The 17,640-nt window shown below is 41.1% G+C and overlaps 1 protein-coding gene across 2 annotated transcripts in view; it reads right to left on the bottom strand.

The window, feature by feature from the left end:
• Cped1 (cadherin like and PC-esterase domain containing 1) overlaps window positions 1-17,640 on the bottom strand; it is a 260,260-nt gene that overhangs the window by 12,274 nt on the left and 230,346 nt on the right. For both annotated transcript variants that reach the window (XM_060373786.1, XM_060373787.1), the window contains exons 18-21: window positions 9,714-9,934; window positions 9,371-9,472; window positions 8,758-8,845; window positions 5,809-5,955 (exon numbers count right to left, since the gene is read on the bottom strand). In XM_060373786.1, coding sequence (XP_060229769.1) covers window positions 5,809-5,955; window positions 8,758-8,845; window positions 9,371-9,472; window positions 9,714-9,934 — 558 coding nt within the window. The remainder of the gene's footprint in view (window positions 1-5,808; window positions 5,956-8,757; window positions 8,846-9,370; window positions 9,473-9,713; window positions 9,935-17,640) is intronic.

The raw sequence follows: 17,640 nt of genomic DNA, 5'->3' as shown, positions 1-17,640 counted from the left end.
CCTTCACCATTTCTCATCCGACTTCTGGAAGAATTAGCTACATTCTTGGCTTGGTTCTCTCCACATCCTCCCTCTTTGGTTACAAACTTCTGAAGACAGACGTATGTATTTATTTTTATTTTTGTGCAGGGGTGTTTGCCTGCAGATGTGCATGGGAGGCACATGAGTGCAATTTTCTCATCAAAGATCCCCCGGAACTGCATTGGATTCCCCGGAACCACAGTTGCAGACACTAAGCTACCATGTGGGTGTTGGAAATGATGTGCAGGCTCTCTGCAAGAATAGTGAATATTTTAAAGACATCGCTCAGGTCCCGGCTTATAAATTTTTTTCAAACAGAAATGCTACCTCATTCTCTGTGTAAGAATTTCAATGGCTGTCCACTACCTGCAGGATTTAAGGCTCAGCTTTCACCGTGATTTGGGCCTGAGTATTTTTCTCCAGTCTCTGCTTCTGTTTTGTTTTTTAAACTGATGCACTACCATGTCCAGAATTTCTCCTGGTTCTCTGAGACCAGAGTTACTCATGATTCCATGGGATCAGAATGGCCTACTTCTCGGGGCCTTGGCTAGGGCCAGTTTTCTACCACAATCCAACTAAGCAGTTTTATTGCTGTTGTTTGGTATCTTTTTGTTCGTTTGTTTTTATTATTGTTGCTTCTAAAGAGGAAGGTCACTCAGTCTCCAGACCTGGACTTACACCTCTTTTCCTGTATCTACAATGCCCTCTGCGTATCTCGAACACACTACTCTACATATGGTGTCATATGGGTCTTTATAACTTACATTTTTAGTAGTATCTTGAGGCTAGGGAACAAATGTGCCTTATTTATTTTCACTTTCTACTGTTTAGCTCTAGAAATGGACTCATTAAACAAATGCTGGATGATTGCATCAAGGAATAAACAAGATTGATAGATTTGGAACAGAATATAGGGCAAAGGTTTAGAAGAGTATTCATGTGTAAACAGGACTTGGTAACTGACTTGTTTGGGTTGTTAACTAGTAAGGAAGGACAAGCAAAAACTTCAGTTTGTAAGTGGCAGTAAGGGCATACGAGTGGGAACAAAAATTAATGAGGACTTGAGTCATCTTTGAGGACATATGGCTTTTGAGATGTTTTTTGGAGTCCTGTGATGCATCCTCCAGCTGATTACACAACAGTCGTAAAGCGTTCTTAGAGTACTGAGAAATATTTCCAGACAAAATTGTCATAGTAATGTATTGCAAATACTCATGCTTTGGGAAGCTATTCCTGAAGGTGCAGTAGCAGCACTTTTATCTAGGTGGAAACCAACACCTGTCTGATTGGACTGAAGGCCCACTCAACAGGAGGGAAATTATGCATGTTACTAGAAACCTAGCCAATTACCCAGGGCTAGTGAAGTTATAAATCTTAGAGGAGAAGCATATTTTAACTACTGTAACTAAACCAGTAAATTTCCTAAAATGCATTCTAAATATTTGTCTTTGTAGTCATGAATAAGCTTATCTCTCTTCCTCATTGAAGAAGCTTGTCTTTGCAGAGATGGAGACCATTATGGAAAGCCACAGTGGTCCAAATGCAGAGAACAACTGATGACGGGGGTGCCCAGCCCAAATGGATATGTCTACAACACAACCACACACCTTATGCTCTGGAAAGGTCATGGAAGAAGTGGGTGAAAAGAGTCTAAGAGCTAGAGGATTAAGAAGTCAACTATGTGACTGTGTTTCCCAGAAATGACAGGAAACCTGCACCTATGACACCTTAATAAGACCTGAGTGATGATGAAAACATCACCAATAGATAAGATAGAGGAGAGCAAAATAGCACAGGGCTCTAACCCTAGATTAATAACTACTGGCAACTAATGACTGTAGAGAGCAGGAAAAGAAGTCTTCCCCAGGAATGAGCCCTTAATTGGTCTTGTGATAGTAAGTGGTCAGTGCTGGAATTATTCCTATGAAAATACAACACTAAGTAGACTCAGCAGGTTGTATTTATATACTTATGCATTTATGCACATGTGATGATACTACTTAAAGGTAAAGGGGTTCTAAATTTGCAAGTGATTGAGGGGGGACATAGGAGGGAGAAGGGTTGGAGAGAGGAGAGGGAGGAGAAAATGATGTAATTAAAAAGTAAGGGGATAAGGGCAAGAATTAGGAGAGAGAATAGAAATCAGTGGGGGCATCTCTGGGATGGGGAGGCTTCTGGGAGTCTATGGAGGTGACCCTAGCTGAAACTCCAAGCAACAGGTGTTAAGGATCATGAAGTCAGCACCTCCTGATGCCAGGTGGGACTCATAGTGGAGGGAGGGGGGCATCAACTCACACATAAAACCTTTGACCTCAAATGTGTCTTGTCTACAAGAAGTGTAGGAATAAAGATGCAGCAGAGAGTGAGGAAACAGCAAACCAGCAACTAGCCCAGCTTGAGATCCACCCCACAGAAGAGGGCTGACCACAGTCATGATTAATGATATTCTGCTAGGCTTGCAGATAGGAGTCTAGCATATCTGTCTTCTGAGAAGCTTCATTCAGCAGATGATGGAAACAGATGCAGAGACCCAAGGCCAAGCAATAGGCTGAGATTGAGGAATGCTGTGGAAGAGTGGGAGGAAGGATAGAGAGAGCTGAGGAGGTCAAGGACACCACAAGAAAAACTACAGAGTAAACTAACCTGGGCCTACAGGGACTCACAGAGCCTGAACCACCAGCCAAAAAACTGAACCTCAACCTCTATACATATGTAGCAGTTATTACTTCAGTTTTAGACCAATGTGTGTGTGTGTGTGTGTGTGTGTGTGTGTGTGTGTGTGTGTGCATAGTGCTGGGATTTGAAACTAGGGCCTTAGTAGGCAAGTGCCAAGTGTCTTATTACTGAGTTACATCTTCTGTCCAAAGGCATTTTGTTTACTCTCAGTCCTCACTGTGTTTAGACACTAAATTTGAAATGTGAAGGAGAAAGAGACGAACATTATTTCTAAGCTCATCATGTTGTTTATCCAATTAAGTCAAATAAGAAAGCGTGCCGTATTAAGACTAAAGAACCACAGAAAAACCATCTCTAACAGAACTAAAATAAATGCCTTCCTCTTTTCTTTCCATGTCTGTATATAAAGGCAACCTGTTGGTTGTTAATGCCAGATGCTTTCTGTTGCCTGATTCAAAAGTTGCAGTCATATTTGCCAGAAATTAAAGCAATTATATAAGGCCTGCACCACTGATCAGACTAATTAATAACCACCCAGCACTTGTGGGTTTGCCCTTTCTGTAGCTAGGTTGGGCTAATAGAGTTTGCAGGTCTCTGCTTTCACACTAGATGTTTGCTGTACAATGAAAGACACCATCTGAAACCTCTGTTGTGCAGAGCTCCCGGGATCTGATCCTCTTTGCTGTCCTGCATAAACACTGGAAAAACAAGATTTCATTCCCACCCATAAAAAGAAACACCTGTTTTGCTAATCAGTGAGGAAGTTTTAGTCAAACCGGGTGCACACTATTTGGAAACAGCTCAGAGATTCATGGTGACAGCCTATTCGGCTTTTGTTGCATTGACAGACAAAAGCGGCTTTCCAAAACCCTCTTTCACTTGGGACAGACACAGTTTAGAGAAACACGTTTGCTCTGCCTGCAGTAGAATTCTGGGTATAGAGCAATAAGATGTTAATGTCTCCATGCGATGCTTATACCTGCTCCTCCCAAGCATCCTTGACTGTATGTGGTGATAGCTTAGTTGAATACCAGGAGATAAAGCCCCTGCACCAAAATTCTTGACATTTCTTGTTTTTTTCTATTATCTTCAGGTGACCTTTTTCTTTTTCTGCCAGTCACATAAAATGAACATGAAGCAAAAAAAAAAAAAAAAGGTAATCAACAGAATTTTTACATTTCATTATGTGATTGATACTTTAGAAAGACTGTAACATGTTAGTGTCATCATGAGAGCTGGCCTGAGGTACACTGCTTCAAACTGCCAGTAAAGAGCAATCATGTCCATGATCAATGAGTGAGTTTAGCGACCACGTGAATAGGGGTCAATTGAGAAAGATGACCTCATCAACTCCACACTGGAGCTACAAAGCCAAATGCCCCTGAAAGCCGATTTCATTGCAGTCCGAAGAGAGTGAGCATGCATTGCAGCATTCAGGAATCAGCTGGAGTCACCTGTGGAAGACGCACATGGCTTGCCCTCAAGACAAGAGGAACACAGTTAGCCAAAGGCAATCTGTGTGTGCTAGCTGTAGGAAGACATAAGCTCGTAAGTTCTATTTTACCTGCCATGCTTAAATCTTTCTTTTGTAAATCAAAGACGGTTTCTGCTAGAAGTAATTATAAATCAGTATTCTACTGTGGGGGGGGGCGGTCAAAGAAGTTTGTTTGTGTGTGTGTGTGTGGTTTCCAAATTCCAGGACTATTAGTCTAAACCACAGGCGACCTAGGTAATAAAATCACATCGGAAGGACATCTTCCATTTTTAAGCACTCTATGCCTCTGGCAGGCATTTCCTTGTTAGTCTTTCAGAACACTAAAGCTGTAAAAGAAAAGCACACACTCTTCCTCTAATGCACTAATTGAAGACACATTATATAAACATAAATAAGTAAACACTTTCTAAAAGAAGTTAAAACATTTTTGTGAGTTTGGTGACTATTGGCTTGCTTTTGTGATCCGCCATGATCCTGGGATGGTTTGTTTTTCTGTTTGTTTGTTTTTCTCTTCCAAACTACTTGGACATGTATTTTTAAGCATTTAGCTTTTATAACTAGGACAAGTACTCTGCAGGCGGTGTATTTTGTTGTGGAAGTGAGCAGAAACACAGTATGCTGCAACCTAAAATCTGTTCTGCAGCAATATGGCCAAGTTTCAAGCTGAGAGTTGAAAACTTAGATGTTCCCCCCATGGCTGCTGGGTCTCAGTTCTCTGAGACGTAGTGTCACTGGTCACTTAAGAAGATGGTGCGCATCTATCAGCAGAGCATAGAGGACAGGCACCATCTTAATGGCTCTTGGGTGTTTGTAGGCTCTGGGGACCAAGATGGAGTGAAGTCAGCTAAACGAACAGGATCTTTCACTAGTTAACTGACTAAATGTATTCTGGGTTGTTAAGGGAACTGATCAAGAGAGAAGTGGGGTGAATCAAGATATGTTGGGGAGGTAACTGGGGTGCCCTTTGTCTGATGTCAGCAGAGTCTCCTGAGACCAACAAAGGAGCTCATATCCCCAGTGTGGGGTGGCTGTTTCTTCTGACCTGACGCATTCCCTCCTAGACAGAGGCAGGAGACTGGGACAACCCAAGCAGCTAAGAAACTTACAAGACTCAGGAAGCCCAGAAGTCAAAAGGATTCTCAAATACTATGGCCAAGGTTAAATTAAGCCATGACCACTGCAATGGGGAGAAGAGTCTGGGTTGGAGCTGCCCTCCAGGGGAGCAGGGAACTCTGGGAAGGCAGCTTCTGTAATTTATCACCTATGTTGGAGTAGGCTTTTCAGCGAGGTGGAGACCGTCAAGTCACATGTTCCTGTAACAACCTTTCTCCGATGTTCCTGGGGGCAATCTTAAGAAATTCCCTGGGACTTCTGGTGGGAGGGAGGTGAGACTCACCTTCATGCTCTCAGCCACCCACCATCCTGGGTTTTCTGTGCCTGAACACTAACTTCTAACACCTTGTTTCACCAAGCTGGTGGTCACCTAACCTCTTTTTGATGTGACTTTTCGCATGCAAAACAACACAGACAGTACATTAAAGGTATAAGATACAAATGAACGAAAACTAAACTCAGCAATGCAAAGCTACAAACTCCAAAAGCCTGGAGAGAAATACCTCGTGGAAATGGCATCCACAGTTGCCCTGCAGAAATTCTTTGTGCCGACCCATTGTGATAGTGAATGTGTCCACGACTTCGTAGCCGTGCTTCTTGGCAGCTTCAAGAATGCTCAGATTTTCTTTATGTAAGTTCTGTACTTCACTCTGCATTGCCAAGCAAGAGACACAGGGTTTTTATTAACTGAGGATTATTTTATGATTAAGCAACTTGAACAGACATTATGTAAACAGCATCTTCTTTTATCGAGATCGGTTGTATTGTGAGATGAATTTCATGTCAATTTTAAAAATAAAGACACGCTCTAATTTTTTTTCTCAAAGCATCGGCATAACCATTCATGTATACATGATGCAACAATTAATGGATAGCAGATATTCTCAGTTTTTATTTTTTTTCCTTACCTAAAAACAATTAAGTTTATTGCTCATAAGTACATTTAAAATTTTCAAATTGTAAACTGGTATTTGACATACCATGAGAGAGGCCTTCATTTGCTTGGACTCACATTTAATTAAGCCACTTGAATATTAGTTGGCACCTGAATTTTGCTTAGCTTCTTGCTCAGGGACAGAACGGTAGGTTACATGGTATGTGGTCCATGCTTGTACGTCACAACACTCTAATTGGAGAAATGGGTATATCCACAGCTAGTAAGTCCCTCATTCAGGGAAAGCACACCAGATTCTGCGCTGAGAGGAGGATCCCTGGCAGGAGAAGTGAGGCAGCTGCACCATGACACTTCCAGAGAAGACTCCAGGGTAGTTTGGAGTGAGGTTTGCTACTTGGACATGGAGGAAGAGTATGGTTGGGGGAAGCAGCAGAACTGAGCAAGGGTTCTGGCTGCTGCTCCTCTGGATCACAGTTTCCCCTCCTTTCCTGCTGTGTGGCTGCCAGTGACTGAGTCTAGCTAGGGCTCTAGTTCAAGTCCACCCTGTCAGGAAGGGACAGCATCACCTATTACTCTAGCTCCAAGACCTTCCCACAGCCTGGTTCAGTTTCTCAAAACTGGCCTGCATTCTGAGAATTTCTCTCCAATCCAGCCTACTTCCTCTCCTTTCCCATCAGACACTGTGTCAAATTCAGTCTTCAGCACATTGGCTACTCGGTAGATACGTGGTGAAAACTGAATGACATTCATTGGACTGTAGTGCAAATGCTTCCTGCCTACGCCTCAACACTTCCTTTTATCCCCTCTACGCATTTCCTCAGCACTTCCTCTTATTCCATCAGTTCTGTTGTGATGCCTCCCAACGAACACAGGGAAGGACTCACCATTCCATTTCCCATCTCGGAAAGGTAATAGGAATTTTTTTTTTCCTCATTAGAAAAGGCAAACAACTACTAGCATTTGTTAAGTCAACAACAGGATAAAAGAACTGGAACGCATCCTTTATTTTCCTTCTGTTTGCTGGGCTTGCGTGCTTATTTTTAACCTAGCACTCAGAGAAGGTTGTTTTCTTTAAGATAAAGTCAGTGACTAGAGAAACATCATAAAGAGGCAGCCCCAGATTAATACTTAATAAGTTAATACTTGACTGGTGTGTGGAGGTGAGGAGGTGGAGGAGAATACGATCCATGAAGAGGACATGGATCTAAAGATCCAGAGCCACGGAGAACATGGCATGTTCTCATGTACATGTGTACCTGCACTCCAGTGAGAAGGGGTGAGTCTACAAGGGAAGCCAGAGGCCCATCTTGAGCAGCTCTGAGAGTATATGCTAGAGTTCAGAATGGGGTCCCTCGCTTCTTTCTGTTTTCTACCTCTCTTCTTCCCACCTCCTGTCTTCACTCTGTTTATTAAAACCGACGAGCTGGACCACAGCTCTGGCGGCAGGCAGGCAGAATCTCAACGTCTACAGTATAGTAAGTGTAGAAGACATACCTGCTGAGACAAATGGTTGGGAGCTAACGACCTAAACATAAGGGGTCACAAGTACCAGCTGCTGTGAAGAGCAACGTAACCAGAAGTGAGCGGTGCTACCGGCATCTCCCAGAAGAACTGCAGCCTTTGAGCAACACTGAAAAGGTTCTAACTCCTAACTTAGGGCACAAAACTATCCATGTTTCCTCCCCTGATCCCCAGTTGTCCTAAAACCTTCTACTCCGTAGAAGCTAATATTCCAACTTACTCTAAGTTGCCCAAACCCAAGATGGCCTCACTATGGCGGATTTGGAGTTCGGGTTTTGACTACAGTTCTCTTGCATTCAGGAAGGCAAAGTTTCGAGTAAAAAGAAGGAGATATCGTGCTTTGTGCTTGAAAACGCTAGATGGGCTCAATACAGACACAAAGGGCGTCACAAAGCTGCTGATGTATTAACTGGACAGTGTGTCCCTGACCTGTGACTGTACTCACTTGTAAACGAGGGCTGGTCTCTGCGCTTGAACAGGAACGGCTGGTTCTCTGACCTACAGATATCTTTCTTTCCCCTGTTATTTTTTTCTTCTCAGTGCTGAGACAAATTTACTATCTTAAGAACTAGCCAGAGGCACCTAAAACCTTTCATTTATGGCTATCCAACTAGAGAAAAAAACAATAATACCACACACACACACACACACACACACACACACACACAAGATACTATTTCCCAAAAGATCCACTGATAGTGACAGTCTCACTTGTGGTTTCAGCATGAATCTGAGAGCCTCTCGGTAGAACCTCTAACAGTGATCGCACAAGCTCTCTCATCTATGTGTTCAGTGCTGTTTAGCACAGCTTGGATTTGGTTTCTTTTCTTCCTCGATCTCAGCACATCATTTATAGCACATTTATGGGCTACAGTCTCCTGGTCTGCAGGAACAATTAGGGTGTATTTGGAATCATATTTCATAAGTGCATATATATGTTTTATTTTTATGAAGGCTAATGAAAATGGTAGCATGCTTTCGGCTCCTTTGTGATCAGGGATCCTAAATCCCTGCAGCCTAGGAGAAATGGCCTTACCTGTGTTAGGAAATGCACTCCTTCCACCGGCAGGTGAAATCCAATGCCCAAGGTTTTGATGATCACTAGGATATTGAGCAAATTTTCCCTGCATGAAATGATGAGAATTTTAAAGTCACAGACTTCAGGTGCATTTCCACATGTTTGCTAATTACACAAGCATATATGACAGAGTCCTTTCAGAGTTTAGAATTTAGGTTATTGATGTACCATATAGTAAGATTTTTCTGTAGACAGTGTTTTGTGTGTTAATTAGCTAATAATGACAACTAGGTTGTTTCCGGTGAGAATGTGTGAGACAGTGTTCTTAGAACTTTTGCTCTACATGTATGTTTGTTGTGACACAGCATTTTGTTCTGTGTGTTTGAATTACAGGTATGTGCTACCACACCTGACCAGAAAATATGTTATGACCTGGAGTAAATTTTAAATTAGAGTGCTGAAGATCCCGGGTTAAATATGAAAGTGTTTTGAAATGTGAAAATTTCCTTTAAATCTTTAATTTTAAATTCCAAATCTGCCTCTCACTAGGCCCCAGATGAGGTCTGGTTACCTAAATGGTACTTTCAAAGAAAAGATTAGGACAATGATGACAGTAGTTGCGGAGAGTTACCTCTTTAAAACGTTGTGAATAATTTGCATGTGATTGGAATTAAGCCACTGAACACCACCAACAACCAACACCGTCTTGTCAGTATTCTCTAAGGGATGCGATCTGGAATCCAGAAAGAAAAGCAACACATGTTGTTTTAGAACAGATGGTAAACATTTTAACTGGACTGCCTCCTATGTCAATGAACCATGCCTGGCTTCCTGATCACAGACTTCCTTGTCATTTGCAGTCCGTTTTCAGTCTCGTTCGTGGGTAGCTAAGCCTTTCAGCATACTCGATACATCACGTGCAGTGGTGACTGCACAGTGGTGGCATTTTACCATTCGTGGTAGTTCCGTGTTACCTTTGCAGGAGATGCTCAAGCGCAGTCTCGAACGTTGGTCTCGATGAAGGGCTTCTCCAGAACTGTGGGTAGTAGGAGTAACCAATCAGTGTCTTGCCACCGTTGACCCTGGGGTACAGCTTCGTGCCATGTACTTTCTGCCCCTCCTGCAGTGTTTCATTCAGTCTCTCGATGAGGTAGTACATCATCCCTCTGTTGGTGGAGTCTCCAATGAAAAGAATCTGTACAGAAAACACGTTTGTTGTCAAATCAGACGTTTACATGGTACATAGTACAATAAAAAATATTTTATTAAGTGCTCACACAGCTACACCTCTAATTGAAGGGCGGCCCTTTAGCCTTTAGATACATCCGTCGTCTTTCCTATCATTATATCCCCCTAACTTGCTCACTTATCTCTCCCATGTTTTTAGTAATGACATCATCTCCTGATTTAGTAATTAGTGTCTGAAACTTTCATTTGATATTATTTTTCAGTTTTTCTCTCTCCCTCATATCCATTGCTTTCAAATTTGTCTAGTCAGGTAACAAGTTTAGCTAATACAAAAGATCCACGGAATACTGCAGAACTCTAAGAACACTTGAGGTTTTTCAGTCTGTGTGATGGATGTGCTAACCCACAGAAGGGGCTCCACAGAAGACATGCCAGTACCTAAAAGAAGAAAGAAAGCAATGTCTGGCTGGGACCTTTGTGAGCGGTGTCTCGCTCTGCTTTGCACATCCCAGCGATACTTGTTTGCAGTGAGGGCTGTCCTGCTCCTGGCACAGCTCACCTTCAGGCTTGTACCACCTCAAAACCGTGCTGCTGTAAACATACCACTTACAGCTTCTCTTCTGCACCCCAATTCGTTCAAAGCTATCTCATTGGCATGCTCAAAATTGCATTCATCACCATTGTCGACAGAGTCAATTCTGACCTAGTTGTGTTCAGCTAACAGTTACTGAGACTTCATTGCTTAATAGTCTCTGTTATGTGGAGACTGCCACAGATGGGAAATTTGAGACTTGGGGGATGGGTCGTAAATCTAGTCAATGGTGAACACAAGCCTCAAACCCAGGTCCTCTGACTTCCAGAACAGGTCAGTGGCCCATCTTTTCACTGCATCTCCTTGTGTTAGTGTGGCAGACTTAGGGTTTCTCATGGAACATGATTTGTATTCCACAACATCTGTTTTTCCCTTGTGTTAATCCATCTGCCTGGAGAGGTCCTTCCTATGCAATCCCCCCGTCAACCATCAGAACCGACATAAATGGCGCTCCTACCAAAGGTCTCCTCTGGTGTCCCAGCTACAGTTACTCACTGTATTCTGTGACTCCATTAAATTTCAGTTTCGTTATAGATTTTATCAAAGGCTGAGTGATGTTATGGCTACTTACATCTGTGTCTTTTCTGTCATATATTACCAAGAAGTATTTGAAAGGTAAATTTTAAAGTTTGCTTTCCTTCATGGTGCCACACATACACATGAAAAATACACAGAGAGTAGAAAATAATAGGAGTGTTTTTGGATAAGATTTAACTCATTTTTCAGTTTTGCTTTGTTTTCTCTCTCTCTCTCTCCAGGATTTGGTTTTTCCCTTAGCAATGCACATATTCTCTCTGTTACAGTTACAACAGCACAAACTGCCATCAGTTCTCATTTCTCACATCCACAGTGAATTTTCTAAGAATCTGCAAAGGTTTATCCTCTCCTCAGTGTGCTCAACTGCCTCCCCGAGGAAGCCTAGGAAGCTGTTCCAATTAGCCTTCACATACAATACTGCTGTCATAGGCGAAGTTGCTGAACAGAGGAACGTGGCATGCCTTGCGGTCACATTCCATCTGGGTGGTAATATTCTAGCACCATAAGATAGTGAAATAAATGGAATTGATTCTTGATAGATTTTACATCTGGTTTTATGGTCTAGATTTTTGATTTTTTAAAAATGATTTATCTTTAGTGGTAGAGACTGAACTCTGGTCCTTACTCACACGAGAGAAGCTATCTGTCACTAAATGGTCTCTCATCTTTCCATTTTGAGACAGGCTGGCCTTGAACTTGCTCTGTAGCCTTGGCATGCCTTGTGAAACTCCTGATTAACTCCTACAAGTGTCTGGGATTCCAGGTTTGCGGCTCTGGGTTCAGGAGAATTATTACTTTTCAAGAGGACTTTTGGGCCACCAAGAAAATGCTTCCGGAAGTAGCGACCACTCAGTTCCATCTGTGGTAGTTTGTTGGGGTTCTTTACCACAGACAGAGCAGCTTCAACAACAGAGATTGCTTTGTGGATGTTTCCCGAAGCCAGAAATACACATTCAAAGGGGCTGACAGGGCTGTTTCCTTCTGGAGGACTCTTCGGCTGGTCGATGTTGATCTTTTCTGTCTGCCTGTGGTCTCCCTCTGTGCATCTGTGTGATCGCATCATAAGACTCTGGCCATACTGGATTTTGTAGACCACCCATCTGCCTTGTTTTATCCTGTTTGCCTCTTCAGTGACCTGATGTCTGAATATCAGAACTGTCTGGGATATGAGGGTTTAAACGTTCAGCTTATGAATTTGATGGGGATCATACAATTCAACTTAGAACACTAAGAATCATTGAGACAGACTCTTTTGTTGTTGTTATTGTTTTAAGACAGGGTCTCTATTAAACCCAGACTAGCCTCTAACTCATGATCTTCCTGCCTCACACTCTCACATGTCAGCTAAACCAACTAAAGATTTCTCATTGTTTCTTTTCATTTCCACATCCTCTCCAGCATGTGTTGTCACTTGAGTTATTAATCTTGGCCATTCTGCTGGGTGTAAGATGAAATCTCAGGGTTGTTTTGATTTGCATTTCCCTGATGACTAAGGACACTGAGCATTTCTTTAAGTGTTTCTCTGCCATTCCATATTCTTCTACAGAAAATTCTCTGTTTAGCTCTGTACCCCATTTTTTAATTAGATTATTTGATTTGTTGCTTTTTAACTTCTTTAATTCTTTATATATTGTGGATATTAGTCCTCTGTCAGATATAGGGTTGTTAAAGATCCTTTCCCAGTCTGTAGGCTGTTGTTTTGTTCTGACAACAGTGTCCTTTGCTTTACAGAAGCCTTTCAGTTTCATGAGGTCCCATTTATTGATTGTTGACCTTAGAGCCTGTGTTGTTGGTGTTCTGTTCAGGAAGTTGTCTCCTGTGCCAATGAGCTCTAGTATTGGATTTAATCCTTCCCAGGCAGCGTGCCCCACACTAAGAATCCCAAGCATTAGGTATCTCTAATGTGGACTACAGAAAGATATGGGAATTCAGACAAGTCAAAGAAATTGCATTTTACTTCAAGAACATCTAGATTTCCTATCTTTTCCATGTGGCTTTATCCGAAGCCCACCAAAGCACAACAGAAGCAAATTAGCACTGTTTTAAAGCCCTTATGTACTACTCTTTAAAAACTAGATGATATTTTAAGTAAATTGTGTTCTTTCTACAAAAGTTTGTTTCCTTTGTGTGTAAATTGGAGGGAGTAACTGCACCAGAGGGCTTAAGAGGTGTCAAATACCAATTACTGGCAGTCAGAGAGTGAAATGCCAATGTATGCTGGTCTCGAAGCACAAGAAAGATGAGCAGCACATTCTATGTTTCCAGGGTACATTGTAGGGTGCTTGAAACTCACTAGCACACACACAAACACGGCAGAGGTAAGAAGTATCAAGGTCCTAACTAGCTCTCCTCCATCCCCATCAAGCTAGCTACCGCTGGGAGCAGCAGGCCTGAAAATCAAAACTCTCGCTGGAGGACTGAAGCTGTGAGCCCTCTCAACAGGGCACTGGAGTCTCCATGGCGGAGTGGTAGCCAGTAAGAGCTACATGCAGAATGGTAGACAGTTCACGTTCCACCATTAGCAAACACGTGCTGCTCCATAGTCTTCTTTAATGCAGGTGGTACTAGATAGCTGTCAAGATACAGACCAGGGAAGAATCTTCTGGAGGGTTACTTGATCCAGGTCTTTCTATTTATGAAAGGTGGAATTGATAAAATCTAACTAAAGCATTCAGCCATGGTCTCAAGGTTGTTCTGTCAGTGAAAAGGCTTTGCCAGAGCTAAGTTAGGGTTCCTAGTAAGTGAATATACCTACCTTCAAATCGTCAGCTCACTCAGTGCACAGAGCACAATTACGCAACATCATCAATTATAGGTGGCCTTTCGATCACGTGATTCCCGTTCACTCTTTAGTGTCTTAGTTAATTTGCTAAATTACCAAAGGAAGTTAATTATTTATTTTGAAGGATACTTCCTATTTTAAAAGATTTATATTATTATAATAAATATCTATAGCTGTCTACTGAGTTGACAAATGGTCTCCAATGAAAACTATAATGGCCTTATAATGGTGTGCGAAGGTATTGGTTGGCATAAACAACCAAAGGGGGGGACAAGTAAGAATTGACAACAATAATCAACTTTGTTAACAAAAGGCTAAAATAGCTAGTCCCTGTCCCCAAATTAAAGAAAATTTAAGAACCCAGTGACCATATGGGAATGTGGTAAGCAAACCACATCACATAAATTGCTTAGTGCCAGGAAAGTAGACTTTTTGGGTCTTTATTCTCTTATTATATTCTTTAAATTTTTTAATGGTTTGTTTTATTGTTATGTGTATTGGTGTTTTTCCTGCATGTATGTCTATGTGAGGGTGCCAGATCCCCTGGGATTGGAAATACAAATAACTGTGAGCTGTCATGTGGGTGCTGGGAATTGAACCCAGGTCCTTTGGAGGAGCAGCCAGTGCTCTTAATCGCTGAGCCATCTCTCCAGCCTCATTCTTCTATTAAGTCTGAGTCTGAAGTAACTTGAGCATTTCTGATTAGCACGAAAGTGTGCCCACACAAGGCTGAAAAGCAGGGATCTCATGAGATAAACGCCCATCTGTCAGCAAGGCAAGGGGCAGCTCAGCTGTAATATGCAGCTGAGATTAATGAGATTGCTAATAAAATTTAGGTCAGGATGAAAATCTAGTCAACAAAACATTTCTCTGTGAATTTTGATATGGTTATAATGAATGTTTTCTAATTATGCATTTTAATTATTTTAGCTATATATGCACAGCCAAATTGCTCTTTGGCATAAAAATACATGTAAGATCAGGATTTAAGCAACCCACTCTCAATCACACAACACTGAGCAAAAAGAAAAAAAAAGAAAGAAAAAAGAAAAAGAAAAACAAACTGTGTGATGGCAGGTAGAGTGACAATGAATTGTGTAATTTTCATGGAATTCATGTGTTACTCAAGACATACTATAATTTTAACACCCTAATGTCCAAGATCCTACATGACTTAAAAACACTACTTAAAAATTACATGTTAACCAATGTAACAGAATTAAAGACCAAGTAATAGTTTCATACACCTAAAAACATCTGACTTTTGATAAAGAAGACAAAAAATATACACTGGCAGAATGACAGCATTTTCAGTGAGTGGTGCTGGTCAAACAGCATATCTGCATATAGAAGAATCCAAATACATCTATATAGATCATCCTGCACAAAAGCCAACTCCAAATGGATCAATGACTTAGACGTAAAGCTAGGTATCCTGAACTTAATAGGAGAGAAAGTATGGAATAGGTTTGAACTGACTGTTATAGAAGACATTGATAGCTTAGACGTCAAAAACAATTAGTGAATGAGACCTATCAGGCTAAAAAAACTTCTGTACAGCAAAGGACATCACCCTGTAATGAGGAAGCCTACAGAATGGGGGAAAAAACTAGTCAATTTTGCATCTGAGAGAGGGTTAATATCTAGAATATATAAACAATAGCAACAAAAACAAAACAGCAAGAAAATAAATAACCCAGTTAAATTTGCTACAAACAAAACAAAACAAAACAAAACAGTTCTCAGAAGTTAAAGCACAAATAGCTGAGAAACACTTAAACAAACCAAGAACCTTACCCACCAGGAAAGCGCAAATTAAAAATCAGCAACCTTACCCACCAGGAAAGTGCAAATTAAAAATGCCTTAAGATTTCATCTTACACCAAAGATAAACAAAACAAATAACGTCACATGCTTGTGAGGACACAGGAATAGCAGAACACTTGTGTGCGCTGGTGGGAATGCAAACTGGCGTAGCTACTATGGAAGTCAGAATGCAAGTTCCTCGAAAAGCTGAAGATCAAGCTACCACAAGATCCTGCTATACCCACCGTGAGCGTAAGTCCAAAGGACTCTACATCTTGCTGCAGGGATATTTGCTCATTGATGTTTATTGCTGTCCTACTCGTAATAGCTAGAAATTGGAAACAGCCTCTATGGTCATCAGCTGATGAGTAGATAATGAAAATGTGCTGCATTCACAGAATAGAATATTATCCAACTGCTAAGAAAAATGAAATGTATCCATGTAACCACCGAGGTTAGGTAGCTAGAAATGGATCAGGGAGTAGGATGGGATCTTCCAAGGAGGAAGATGAGGATGAGGAGGATGATGATGATGATGCTATGAAGAGATAAAACGGGAACTGGAATATAAGGATTAAATGGAGAGTGGAGAGAGAGAGTAAAAGAGGAAATATGGGGGAGAAAAACTAACATTAAAGGCCTTTTGAAAAATGTAAGCTACTTTTCTGTTTAACAGCCATGTTTAAGTATTTTCTTTAAATACTTTCTCTTTCCTTTTATTTTTATTGTAATTTTATTTATTGGGATTTTAATACAATTATATGATGTCCCCCTTCTCTTTCTGCCTTCAAAACTGTCCCATGTTACTTCTTCTCAAATTCATGGCCTTTAATTTTTGGTACATATCATATATAATATTATATATATATCCATATATATAAATAAATACATATCCACATATATACATAAGTAAAATGTTTGTGTATGTATTCCTGAAATATATAAATGTAACCTGCTTAGTATGTATAATGTTGAGTATCTGTGTGTTTCAGGGTGACCATTTGCTATTGGACAAGCAATTGTGCTCTTGCCTGTTGGTCTGAAGGAGGGAATAACCAACAGTCCTACCTAGCTGTGATGTCTAGTTCCCTCTCTTAATTGTATTTTTCTTTCAGATGTTTTTCTTACTGATTAGAATCCTGAACTGTTTTTAACTGACAAACAAAGCAAGGTGTGTTTAATCCACTTGTTTTTTTTTTTTCAGCTATATCTTTGTCACACTTTTAGACTACTTCACATGATAAGTACAGAAATCTGCTGATCCATGCTCATCAAAGTTCCAGAGTTTATTGAGAAACAAGATTAATTTGGATAAATACAGTTATGATTAACAACCTAGTTTTTTCAATTGATTTACTTTGATTCAATATAACTGTCACTGTACATCATCAACACACACGCATGAACACAGATGAAATAACCACTTTGGTAAAATTAATTTTAAGTCTAATAGGAAGGAGTCCCACATTTATTGCCCCACCTCCATACACAAGTTTGTTACAGAATGAACTTCTCAGATGCTCTAATGCTGTTCCCTCCTTCCCCTTGAGAGGCCATTTTGCGCTTCTTCTGCTCAACATTGCTGAAATGAAAGAGAACGACCACGGTGCAGGAAGTCCTGCTCTGCTGCTCTTTTGCCATCAAATAAGTGAGGCCCTTGGTCAAAGTTTCTAGAAACTTGTGCTGCTTTTCATATCTCAGCTGACTTGTGTCTTGTGCCTTCCCTCCAGGTAGGCTTGCATTTCCAAGTACAGCCTTGGCATTCACCAGTATAAACAGTAGAGAAATCGTAACAACCTAAGAGGATTTAATGAAGCTACTTGGAGAATCTAAAGGGAGCTGAATGTTTTTTGAGGGTCTAAGAAGCCGATGATTCTCAGTGGCCTTGTGAAATCCTGTTGCCATTCTATCTGATTCTTCAGAGAAAGAAAACTCAATGTAACATGTCCCCCAAAGCTCAAGCTTTCCACAACTAGGACTCAGCACTCACTCTGCT

The sequence above is a fragment of the Meriones unguiculatus genome, chromosome 21 (genome assembly GCF_030254825.1).
Source record: "Meriones unguiculatus strain TT.TT164.6M chromosome 21, Bangor_MerUng_6.1, whole genome shotgun sequence".
Classification (NCBI taxonomy): domain Eukaryota; kingdom Metazoa; phylum Chordata; class Mammalia; order Rodentia; family Muridae; genus Meriones; species Meriones unguiculatus.
Note: the sequence above shows the minus strand (reverse complement) of the source record. Positions and strands in the feature narration are given on the sequence as shown.